The following is a 12,886-nucleotide window of genomic DNA, read 5'->3' as shown; positions in this document are numbered from 1 at the left end:
CTGTCTAGAATAATAACTTGAATAGGAAAATCTTGAAAAGGATGCTAACCAATTTTTTTCGATGATTGCTTGCTGGTAATAAATGGCTCAGCAAATATTCTGGTGCATGTATGTGAGACCTACAGTGCTAAAAATCCCACCTAAAAGCTCCTGCTCACATTATCCAGAAGTCCTGTTTGCCTGAAAGACTGCTCCAGCTGAACATGAGAATACTCTTTCAGTTTGAAGTTCGCCAGAATCTGAGCCGCCTTGATGGGAAGTCTAGTATATCTAGTGACGATGTGTTCGGGAGGTCGGACAAGGGGTCCTCCCGAGGGGGTTCCAGCTCTCAGTACTACGCCTCCCCAGACCTCCAGGATATCCGAGATGGCGTGAAACAAGGAGTGACCAAAGTTGCCGGCAAAATATCCAATCTAGCAAATGGTGTTTTAAATTCATTGCAGGTGGGTTACCCGTGACTGTTGCTTTCTAGTTTGTTGTAAAATTTGTATAGGGTATTTGCAGTTTCAACAACAAGTGTCCTAGGAGGTATAGGGGCAGTAGGGCAGCCAAATGGTTAAAGTGTATGCTGACCTTTCTGTAGACCCAGGTTTGAATCCCTACATGAGTACAATGTGTAAAGCCTATTCATGTATCCCCTGCCTTGATATTTTGTGAATATTGCTAAAATTGAGTAAAACTAGTCACACTAAAAGTGTAACAAGTTAGTTTTGTGATTAGGCTCAAGTATACTACCCAGTTGCTTTGGTATGTTTACTTCTTAAACCTAAACATTTAGAGTCAATTTACAGACCTGTGAAGGTCCCTGGGTAGAATAGGCCTTCAGCAACCCATGCTTGCCATAAAAGGCGATTATGCTTGTTGTGAGAGGCGACTAACGTGATTGGGTGGTCAGGCTCGCTGACTTGGTTGACACATGTCATTGGTTCCCAATTGCGCAGATTGATGCTCATGTTGTTGATCACTGGATTGTCTGGTCCAGACTTGATTATTTACAGACCGCTGCCATATAGCTGGAATATTGCTGAATGCTGCATAAAACTAAACTCACTCACTCAATCACTCACTCAGAGTCAAGTGCATTTCATTTTGATGGTGTTAGAGTGTACTGCCTATTGTGTCTACTGTGTATTGATTTTCAATGCTTTTGGTTTGCATAGTGAAGACTTTACACATGTAGTTTATTGTTTTGATAAATAAAGACTGAGTGAACGTTTGACACATGAAATCTGACATAATATCTCCATGGTTAGGCCATCATTGATGTCTCCAGGGTATATGTCCTGATGAATGTCCACTATACCCTGGATGCATCTACATCAAAACCCAATAAATTTATTACCTCCTTTGGCTGGCTTTTCATCCAATCAGTGTATATGTTGGGAAGTTGAGTGAACCATTCACAGCTTACTTTCGCCTTATAAATTACCTAACTGATTAAGCTTAGCAATACGAACCGTGCACAGGTTCTCTGAAACAGGCAGAAGGAATTCTTGCATGTATTTTAAAAACGTTTTTGACCTATCAATGTGTGTGTATGATTTCCCCAAAATCTGAGTCGCACTGCAAACAAACCTTTGCAGTTGCGACCACTGTCTTTGTTGACACTGGCAAGTTCAGTTGTAGCATCAGCTTAGCCGATTGGCTACTGTGAGAATGCGGAGTCAGCAAAGGGAGGTAATAAATTTTTCAGGTCAAGCCGTAGATGCATCAGGGGTATAGTGAAGATTTATCGGAACGTATACTCTGGAGGATGTGGTTAGGCATATGGTCAGAGATCTCCCCAGATATCTCAGAGGCAGACGTTTGGCCCCAATCCTGCAACAAGTTTCAGTACAAGTTATTGAATGGAATTACACGTTTCATAAATCAATTTTGGTAATTACGGATCTTACTACTTTTTAGAAGTGCCTTGTATTTCACTGACCAATTCTATAAATTCTGTTTTTTCTGAAAAATGATTACTAAGGGAATTATAGTTTTACATAAGTCCCAGATGGTGATCAGATGTGCATGTTGTATTCCTTACCAATTTCTTATGTTAATTTGCTCATAGAGCTTTCATAGAATGTTAGTGGTGTGGGAATGAGTAGATATTTGAATCATAGTCATTTATCCTGCAAAGTGAACCTAAGTGACAAGTCAAACCTATAGTAGTTGATGTTGTGTTTAAAGTTATTGTGTGATACTTTTGTGTTGATATGTTTTCTTTGCCACTAGATGTGCAGATTGTTCATTTTCAATTTCACCCTTTGCAGAGAAAATAACACATCACTAAAGATTAGTGGTGAAGGTAATAGTATATGTGGTTCAGATGTTTCATATTTTGGCTTCATTTGTAAGTTTTGAATAATTCTCATTGATCACACACTAAACACCCTGTTCTTTCATTTATCCATTGCTTTTTTTATGTAAAGAAATTTATATTTATATAAAAAAAAGTTGTATTAACACAAAATCTCAAAGTTTTCATGTTGTCATAACATCTGCCAGTTTTTGGCTTCTCACTGAATTACACTTGTTTCAAAAAAAAAAGAATTCATCTAGGAAGTAATCAAATCTTTTGAAAATAAGCAGAAGATTTTGAGTGGAATTTATTCAGTGTAGCATTCTTTTTTCAAGGCTTCAAGCTCTTTTGACGATTGATATATGTTATTTGAAACTTACACATGCTTTCTGACAAGTGGGAATTTATTTTTCATAGGTGTTGTTTATGTACCTTAGTTAAAGGCTGGATGTGTCTGTTTGTGTCTCAACCCATGTCTAATCCGAACATCTGTTGCGGAGTTTGGTGAATGTGACATCTTGTCTGGTATTGTCTGATTTCTCGAATACACTGTATCTCAACTTAAGAAGGACCTAAGACCTGTTATTCTTCTTCATGCATGTTGGCTATGGATTATCATTTTGTGAAGTGCAAGAAACGATTATGTCTGGTTTGTCATGTCCCTAAAATAAAGCCATAGACTATTACTTCAGTATAACGGTCAAGGAATCTGCCTAGCATTGAGTTATTGCTCTTGGCTGTACAAGGATCTGCAGCTTATGGATTTAATACAGGTCTCCAGAAACCCATGTTTGTTGTGAAAGGCGACTAACGGGATCAGGTGTCAGGTTTGCAGACTTGGTTGACATATCGTATCCCAATTGTGCAGATCGATGCTCATGTTGTTCACTTGGTTGTCTGGTCCAGACTTGATTATTTACAGATCACTGTATATAGCTGGAATATGGCTGAGTGTGCCGTTAAACAACAAACCTACATCCTCATCACTCTTATACATGTAACCTGTGTTGGCTTGTCTGTGATCGGTTCATGCATGGGGGATTACTACAGCTTTGCTTTCAGCCTTCAATGTTTGTCTTTGTGAAGAAAAAACTCTCTTTACCATAAGTTTGGGAATGTTGGATGTTTCGAGCGTCTTGAAAACATCAGATTATGTGAATTGCCAACATGATCTGGTTTTATCTTGCAGAATCTGTATTGATTACTTCTGTGATACATTTTACCATTTCTGCATGACGTCAGTACATGTACGCTCAAATCTGGAACAGTTATGGTATTGTTTGTCAGTAATGTAAGGGCTGATTGTTCGAGAATGTTTGAAGGAGTGTCAGTGACGTCCATGTAAAACCTAGTCTTTTTACTGCCTGTACCCATTCTCAGGTGGTAGTACTTTTGTGTCATTAGAAGTCTTCTTCTTGTTTAAGTCCTTCATCAATATCCTGTGAAGATCCAGACTAGAATTAATCTACAGCAAATCATGCTTGTCGTACGAGAATTCTTGGATAGGCTTGGTACCTGTAAGGAATCCCATTTTAGGGACATTTCAAATTCTTTAGGGACTTACCAAAATCAGAATCTTTGGAACTTACCAACATGAGAATCTTTAGGGACTTACCAAAATCAGAATCTTTAGGGACTTACCAAAATCAGAATCTTTGGGAACTTACTATAATCAGACTCAGAATCTTACCAAAATCAGAATCTTTGGGAACTTACCAAAATCAGAATCTTTGGGACCTTACCAAAATCAGAATCAGATTTACAGTGTGGGGTAGCACAGTGGTTGAAGGGTTCGCCTGTCACACTGAAGGCCCTGGTTCTACTCCCCATTGGGTGTAATGTGTGAAGCCCATATCTGGGCAATATTACAGCAATCCTACTAATCCAAAAGCATCCACAGCCACTTTTGTGTGAGTGAGTGGATATCTCCTCATGTTTTCATGATGCAGACTCGATTAGGCCCATACTAGAATTGGAATACTGCTGTATCTGGTGTGAAAGAACATTTCCATATTGACCTACAGATAAATTTGAGGATTAGATTGGGGTCACCAGAACATGCAGTGTTTTGTCGCCTGCTTCTCTTATGTTTTGTATTGTGTTGCAGGATCGCTATGGGAGTTAACCGATGTTGATGCTAAACCAGGAATGTGTTTCATGCCGCCAACAGTTACACTAACAGACATTGGTGACATGGCATTCACCATTACAGCAACCTCTCTAGTGGAGGGAGGTGGAGGCAGGGTTCTCTCCCTTAGATCACTATGGTCACATATGGCTTTCTGTCTTCAAACTGAAGTTTGGGTTTATAGGCACAAATAATGATAGCTGACGTGTAAGGCGTAATATCTGCTTTTATTGAAAGACAAGAACATTAGAAAGATAAAATCTGACTTGAAGTGTGAAACTTGAGACTATAGGTTACTGAAAAGGGCTGCTCAAACCAGGCAACATGGCTTGGAAAATAGGTCATTTTTTTAGGTTTAAGTGTACATAGGATATCATTATGGATCAGTGTCAGTACTAATCCAGTTGTGAAATAATCCTAATTGTTGGTCCATGATGAAATAAAGAAAAGGTGGCATTTTTATCTGTCACATATCAACCAATGGAAACGTGATGGAAATAGTTCACTTTGCAAGCATGTATGTCATAGTGATTTTATGACACTGATGTCAGAATTATATAGTGGAACCCCGGATACCTGACTCCCAAATATTTTGTCATTTTCCTGAAATCTCTTAGTCTTATGTTATATAGTTACAGTAGATAATTGATATGCAGTTGCCGTTTCCGGACAGTAAATTTTACAAACCAAGCAATCAACACAAAATTGTCTCACAGTCAATTGTAATTGGCAAATTAAAACAACCGAGCTATTTTTTAAGTGATTTCAAACCAGAAGCGTATGCTCACTACCGTTTCAGCACCAAAGGCTGGATATCTGGATATTCAGTTAAATGGACGATTTATTAAAAAAAAACCCACCTGCACATCAGAAATACATAATTTTGACAAAAAGTAAAGCAATGTAAATGAAGGAAATTTCAGGAATTGATGAAAAATCAGCTTTTAAATCATGTGCTCCATAAATATTTAAAGTATTGAAGAAATTGTTTTGATAGGATGCATTGTTTTTCCAAGAGAATGTCTTATCTATGTATTGCAGGTTGCATTATCTTAAAGCAACAGGTCACTTTATGTTGATTGCCAATTCTTTAAGTAATATCTTCTTGTATCTTAACTGGTCAAACTCTACTGACTGGTACATAAGATGTTTTTCACTCATTAACGTCTCACGAGTCGACCAATTTCTACAGGAGAGAACCCACTGGAAAAACTTGCAAGTCAGCTCTTTTATAATATGGATGAATTCTGCAGCCAGGAATGAGGGATCAGACAGCCATTTCACCCATGATCTTGTGAATTTCATCATCATCATCGCTTGATGTTGCCAAGTTGTTGAAATCATGTTGTGTTGTTTATGCGTTGTAAATACTGGGGTAGGAATACATTATGACAATGTTTGAATTTTTTCAAATCTGGAGAGAATGGGTTTATGTAGGCATGTCGTTTACTGTTATTTACATGCATTGTTGTACATAGTCATACATTGTATGTTTCACATAATGTCCAGCTGTTTGGATTATATTTTATCATTCTAAGTAGTAAAATATTCTCATGGAGACAAATATGGGAATGCAAATGAAAGTGTTGCCTTATTTGTTTCCATGAGTATAGGTTCAGAGGCCTGCCTGAACTTTCCTATGTCTTGCCAGTTTTGTTTTTAGAATTTTTGGGTGTTTCCACAGGAGAGCAACAAGTAATACTTGTCAGGCTGTATGAAAAAATTAAACGTTTCTCAGATGGGCAGTGGGGAAGCCAGGCGGTTGAAGCATTTGCTCATCAGCACGAAGACCCAGGTTCGGTTCCCCATGTGGATAGAATATGTGATGCATGTTTCTGGTGTCGCACGCCTGTGATGTTGCAAGAATGTTGCTAAAAGCAGCATAAAAACATACTCACTCACATTTGTTTCTTTAATGTTAGGAAGAGGTACAACTTTTAAAATGTTCTTATACGTGAAACTCAGTTGATGAGTGCAGAACTCATTTATAGTTTCCTGCCGAAAATACCAACTAACACAACAGAGCATGTTTTGAACTAGGCTTTAGACTACAACATAGGTAATAAGTGGGGAAATGTCTTTTATTGGTTATAATATTCCCTTATACATGATTTAGCCTCACCTGAGAAACATTGGATTTTGGGTTCGTTTTTAATTTTTTTTTATTTTTTTTTTATTTTTTTTTTTTTTCATTTAGCCTTATAATTATTATTATGGGGATCACATGATAAGGTGAAATTAGTGTGCAATGAAGAAGTTAAGGAATGCCCTTTTCTTTCATGTTACAAAAACTTTTCTGTGTTTAACTTCTTTTGAGTAGTATACAAAGTTGTTTTCATGAAATTATCATCTTCTGCCCCTGTGGATGTACATAAGGGAAGCTTATAGTCTTAAATATGTCTGTTTGAAGGATGGACATGTTTTCTCCAAAGGTGTAAGAAAGCATATATCAAATGACCAGTTTGCTGATTTACATTATCCTTGTTAAATAGTCCTGTTAGTGAAGCTTGTCTTGCAGGTGTTGGTAATGCTGATGGTAGGATTGCAATTGTGTTCTCAGCCAACTGTCTAACCCACACAGCCACCGCAGCCTCCGAGGATGTGGGTTTGAATCCCAGATGTGACTCAATCCAAGAAAAGTGCTAGAATGTGTACTTTTTGAGAAAGTGTAATCCCAAATATAACATCTGTCGCATTTGACCACTTTCTAAATGACATTGCACATTCTTTTGTGTTCTTTACAAATCATTATGTTACGGGGGTATTGATGGAGAGTTGCTTGCCTTGGCATGCGAGGATTTGCTGTCCAAATCCATTTTAGTCCCATAATCAGAGGTCATCAGTGTCTTTGCCCCACATCACATTTGGCTTTCCTTTGCATTAGTGAGATGAAGCTCACGTTGGATTGGATCCCAATGCCTTCAGTACAGCACAATGATGATTGTGGTCTTCATAAACATCTTAAATAGTACAATTATTATTTGCTGGGTGGGGATGTTGGGATGAATTTTTAGCAGTTCTTGCAACAGTAAATATATTTTGAATATCTACCCCTGAATGTTAATATGGTTTAGCTTGTGGTTTCCTTACCTTTTGTCTTCCATTTTTTTTCAAAGCATATCTTGTTCGTAACATTTTTAGTAATATCTTTCTCCAGAATGACACAATTATAGTCAGTTTTAGCTGAATTAAGTTTTAAGTCCCAGTTACTAAGCATTGAACTATTCCATGTTTTGGAGTTTTTGTTCTGAGAGATTCTTTCCTTGTCCTTTACATTTCATGTTCGGATGGTTTTACATTGCAGGAAGGGAATAAAATTAATACTTGTTTTGCAGGGTAGGAAAGGTAATTCCCCTTTTGAAACGGCAATGGTGTTGTAATAATATAATGTTCCTTGAGAAAAGTCTTATTGTTTGTCAGATGTATATTAATGCTCACAAATATATTGGTTTAAATTGGCCTTGAGTTGTACACTCGTGTCCAGTCCTTCACATATATATAATCTTGTAAATATATAAATATTCTTTGTTGAACATTTTGGGAGATGTAGCCTGTGCAAGGTGATGTTATTCATGGTTTTCATGGTTATTACAATGTATCTTTGATGAAGGTTACCTTTAATATGCTTCTAAGCTTTTGGTAAATATATTTATTACGTGTCTCTTTTCAAGTGAGAAGATTAATTCAACAAATCTAAGATAATCAGATTTTTACTGTTGATAGGAAAACATTATTTCACATCTGTTCGGATGATCACCATCATGATGGTGAATGCAAGAACTGTGAGTAGCATAGATTGAACTTATTCCTAACTTTTTCAAACTTGTAATGACTTTGCATGATGATATGCTAAAGGGCGTATCGATACTATCATCCTAATAACAAATGATTATTTAATATTATTCTTTCCATAACCGTCCATGAAAGATATTGTGGGTTGTATTTGCTGGTGAATAGCAACAGTTTTAAAGCGTAAAATTATACCATAATTACGTTTTTCTTTGTTAGAAATACAGATTGAAAATGAGAGCTCAGAAAGAACATTTTGGGATAAAGAAAGCTGCATGCTCTTCGCTCTTTCTTTTCATGTGAAAATATGCCAAAAATAGAATGATATGATGTTTGTACAGTGTCCAAAGCAGATGATGTAACTTTTACCACTGACATTACACAGAAGTCTCTTATTTTGTTAATGTATCTTTCATCAGTTTGTTCACATGTGTCAGTTTGCATTTATCATTTGTTTGACAGGCCCTTATAAATGTTATTGTTTGAATTTATTTACTAGTCAAGTAAACTGTGATGTTTTTGTGTCGACACAACTAAGAATGGACATAAACATCAGTGTAGTGATAGATGTTTGAAATCCTGGACGTCAGATTCATGTGTTGAGGCTCTTCATTAATTCATTTAGGACATTTGTTAACAATGTTACATGTGAATATTTCTTTTCATGTTTTGTCAAGGGTTCATCTGTGAGATAAAGAAAAAGCTATATTTACGGGATTGTTTTCTGTTTATTTAACTTTAGTACTGGTCAACACAGGAAAGAAAATCTCACCCATGAGCTAACTTGTTTGGCATGGTGGGGTAACCTCTTGTCTTTGTGAAGGGATGCTTTGATGGTATGTGTCAGGCCTATTTCTGTTGTCTGGTGACTTTGCTGTTATGTTACTGAGAATGGCTTAAAACCCAACTAACTCTTTGTTAGGATTGTAGGGTCAGCAGGTTAACATCGTTGATATCTCTATAGATCTCTTTTCAGCGAACTAACACCAATCCATGGATATATTCCCATGGATCTTGTAGTCTCAGATTACCTGCCTCTGATTTCCATTTGCCTTTTCGATTGGCCACACTACACTACTTACTCATCAGAATGTTTGTGGAGAACAAATTCATTATAAGTTGGCAACAGCGAAAAAAAGCAGCCAATCCTATGAATAATGATTGAGTTTCCAAAATAGATCAATTTTGAAAAACTGACCGACATGTAAAGAAAACGAAGTCTTCATGGGCGTTAAACAGGCATTGGGCTTAGTTTCTAGTTAACATGAGTTACCTCCCTTATGTCAGTGATTGTAAAATGACTGTGAAAACCAGGGTGAAGTAGTTTGGGATGGGAAGAACCATGAATCCACTGGTTGGTGAGGGTGTAGTGAGAACCCTGGAGATATGAAAGATATCAAAAGGACTTCTGTCAGGATTTTGTTTCTTGTGTTGCACTGTAGGCTGTCTTCTGATCTACCTTGTGTCAAAGCCATCCACCTCGGGGCTCCAACTGTACATATATATATATACATGCATCATCCTCGATGGGAACTTGCAGAAATATACATATAAAATATGAATAAAAAGTCATTTATTTCAGGCTGGTGTCCTCTCTTTTTTGGACTTTACATACTCCCATTCAGGTTAGGACGGGATCATTAAACAAAACCTTGGTTTTCATGAAAACAAAACCAACACCATCAGTCTCTAATACATTGTATTTTATTTTCATTTGTTACTCTGACAGATGTACATTTATGTCAAAACAATATTGAACACTGATTGACCTAGACACTGAGACAGATAGTGATGTGGTTGACGGGGAGATGGGCCCCTCGCTTCTTATGTGTGTGCCACGACTAATTTTCCACTCAACTTTTGATAGAGATGCTTCATACGTGTCAGCTCAGATGACAACCAAATGTTAATGCGTCGTGTAATTTGAAGTGAACCTGAAAATGATCCTTACGACCTAACTCAAAACCACCAGTAAGTCCTAAAATGGTCAGCTCTATCAAAAGTTGAATGGTCTCAAGGAACATTGTTGTGAGGATCCACTTCTACAACTTGTTTGATAGATGGTTCAGTAACATGGGTCCCATTATGTCAATGGCTGGTTTGTAACAAGAAAACCTTTTTAAGATAACTTCATTCAAGATCGTTAAGAACACAAAATATTATCTTGTAAAATGGTTTGGGAAGCACAATAAGTAACCACTGTGTTTGAATTTGTCACTCCAGTTTCAGGTGCGGAAGTAACACATTGCCTGACGTCCAAGTCCAGTGTTTTTTCTGTTGGGCAAGCAGATTTGTATACAAGCTGTTCCGTTGTCCAGTTGACTTTCCAATGATCATTATGCTGCTTATTTGTAAAATCGACAAAATCGGCCAGTATTGGGGAGATAATATCAGGGCAATTGGTTCTGTGGCACATGTAAAACCAAAGTACACTAGCAATTTTAATGTTATTTCCACCCCTGCCAACTACTTTTATAGTATCATGTCAAGGAACATTTGGCCCTGGACCTAATCTAGAGAGGGACTAGTTCAGAAGTTTGATGGCATAAATACTGTTCAATATCTAGTACATAAACTTCAGACTGACTGAACCAGAAACATCTTTTTAAGAAGTAATTTTTTAACAAGGTCGGGTAGAGTTGGCGGGGATGTAGGTTAAATCTCATAAGCAACAAACCTTTTGCTCTGTCCCACCTGGCACATACCGCACAATGATACACTGTTTCACAATAAGAAGTGAGGGGTTACTGGTACTCCCACCATTGTTTCATGTTTCTTCATCTCTGCTTTCTAAACACCAAGTTTGGATATGCTGTTATTTGAATGCATTCTGAAAAGAAATGCATCTCAAATTGAACAAACAGCTTTCACAGTTTTTCAACTTTTGCACAAACTGCCTCTTGTTTATGAAAATATGTCCATCAAATCAGAAACCTAGTACGGACGTGTCAAAGAGAAATCATGCTAATTATGATTTTCTCTTCTTTGAAAAAAAAAATGGCCATAGAATTTTATATAAATGAATATACTGGTAGTAAATGAATAACATAGGAAGAGTTTGAACCAACTGTGGTTACCAAGACAACAAAGAAAAAACTACAATGTAGAAGACCCAGTTGAAAATTCTAACTCTGGGACTAAAAATTATTTTCTTTAAGACAAAACATTAGCACCAAAATGGATTGGTTGGGTCTTGGTAACATGAATGAAGAGTCTTATGGATGAGGCATTCAAACAGCCGTCATGACATTGAAGAGGACAGCGTATGTTTTTCAGACAGAAGGTTACAAAGTTCAAGTTAAACATGCATACACTTTCGTCATGTTTGGTCTGAAAATCTGAAACTGGTACGTCTTTCTCGCCAGAAGACACAACACTACGCTACGTGAAGATTGGGATATGAATCCTGATTTTCATTTCTGCAGGGGTTTGGCCATTGCAGTATGACCTGCAAGCTGACCAGTAGCATCAGACAACGAACATTGAGAGTGCATATTGCCTGCTGTATCATGGGTAGAACTATACACTACACACATATTGTGCTGCCTAAATACCAGAGCAAAGGTCATCCCGCTGAATAACAATATGCACCATTTTGTCAAAATGATAAATTCTTCTTGGAAATCATTTCAAAAAGAGATGAGGTACTGTTCACAAAAAAATTCATGAAAATAATGAATTGATGTTTACATTGTGAATTTTGTGAAACACTTTTGATTATTGGCAGTAAACTGAAGGAAATCATCAAAAAAACAGGAAGGACTAAAAAATTAAAGTTTAACAATTTGAAACTATAAATTTAACTGATACTATGACACTAATGTCAATTTTTAGCTCTATTGTTGACCTCAGTACTAAGAGGTGGATGCTTACCTGTCATTGGAGAGACAAGTCGGAGAAAGAAAAGGTCATGATCTTCAGTTTATAATATCCTGTCTTAAAATGATATTAGCGTCAAACAATAATGCGAAAATTATTGAATTCTGGTAGTATAAATTGAAATTGTTACTTGGGTAGAATACATTGACGTTGAAGTGGATTTCGTACATCATCAAGTTGGATTTCAGGAAGTGCAGATGACTACTGTTCCATATAGGTAGAACAGGTCTGCTTCATGTGGAATGAAAGCTCAACGTGATGTCACAAGTAGGTGTGTACCACATTCAGGATAGTGACAGTTGTGACATCAAGCTGATCACAGATATTATTCTGGCAGTATGTTAGATTCAGCATGGATGATATTCCAAGAAAAGGTAGGATTCAACTTAGGTCGTAATCAGGACATATTGACCATGGGTAAGGGACACAACTCTGATAAATGATGACAAATTTGTAAAAGAAGATAATTGAAAGTATACAAAGTCTTAGGTTAATTTGTTATTGCTGTTTTCAGATTCATAAATACATGAACCAACCTCATACAATGTCAGTAGTTGTATACCATATAGTGCAGAGCCATCATGTAACAGTAACAGATTAAAACATTTTCATCTGATTGGTTAAGTTTGCCAAACACATTTTCTGGATAATTCACCTTGTATTGTCGCTCTTTCAGCATGGTACCTCATATAATCAATGTATTTCCCCATTCAATAATTTAATCATCATTAATATGTCGGAAAATCTGGCAATTTTGTTCTTAAAAATTGTTCATGGTTTGTTTGCTGATGAGAAAATCAGAT

General features: G+C 36.9%; 1 protein-coding gene across 4 annotated transcripts in view; it reads left to right on the top strand.

Moving 5' to 3' along the window:
• LOC137288246 (ADP-ribosylation factor GTPase-activating protein 2-like) overlaps positions 1-9,785 on the top strand; it is a 38,475-nt gene extending 28,690 nt beyond the window's left edge. For all 4 annotated transcript variants that reach the window (XM_067820707.1, XM_067820706.1, XM_067820705.1 and 1 more), the window contains 2 exons: positions 222-443; positions 4,395-9,785. In XM_067820707.1, coding sequence (XP_067676808.1) covers positions 222-443; positions 4,395-4,412 — 240 coding nt within the window. In that variant the 3' untranslated portion in view covers positions 4,413-9,785. The remainder of the gene's footprint in view (positions 1-221; positions 444-4,394) is intronic.
• Positions 9,786-12,886: the final 3,101 nt, after the last annotated feature.

The sequence above is a fragment of the Haliotis asinina genome, chromosome 6 (assembly GCF_037392515.1).
Source record: "Haliotis asinina isolate JCU_RB_2024 chromosome 6, JCU_Hal_asi_v2, whole genome shotgun sequence".
Taxonomy (NCBI): domain Eukaryota; kingdom Metazoa; phylum Mollusca; class Gastropoda; order Lepetellida; family Haliotidae; genus Haliotis; species Haliotis asinina.
This window is presented reverse-complemented; position numbering and strand designations above follow the sequence as displayed.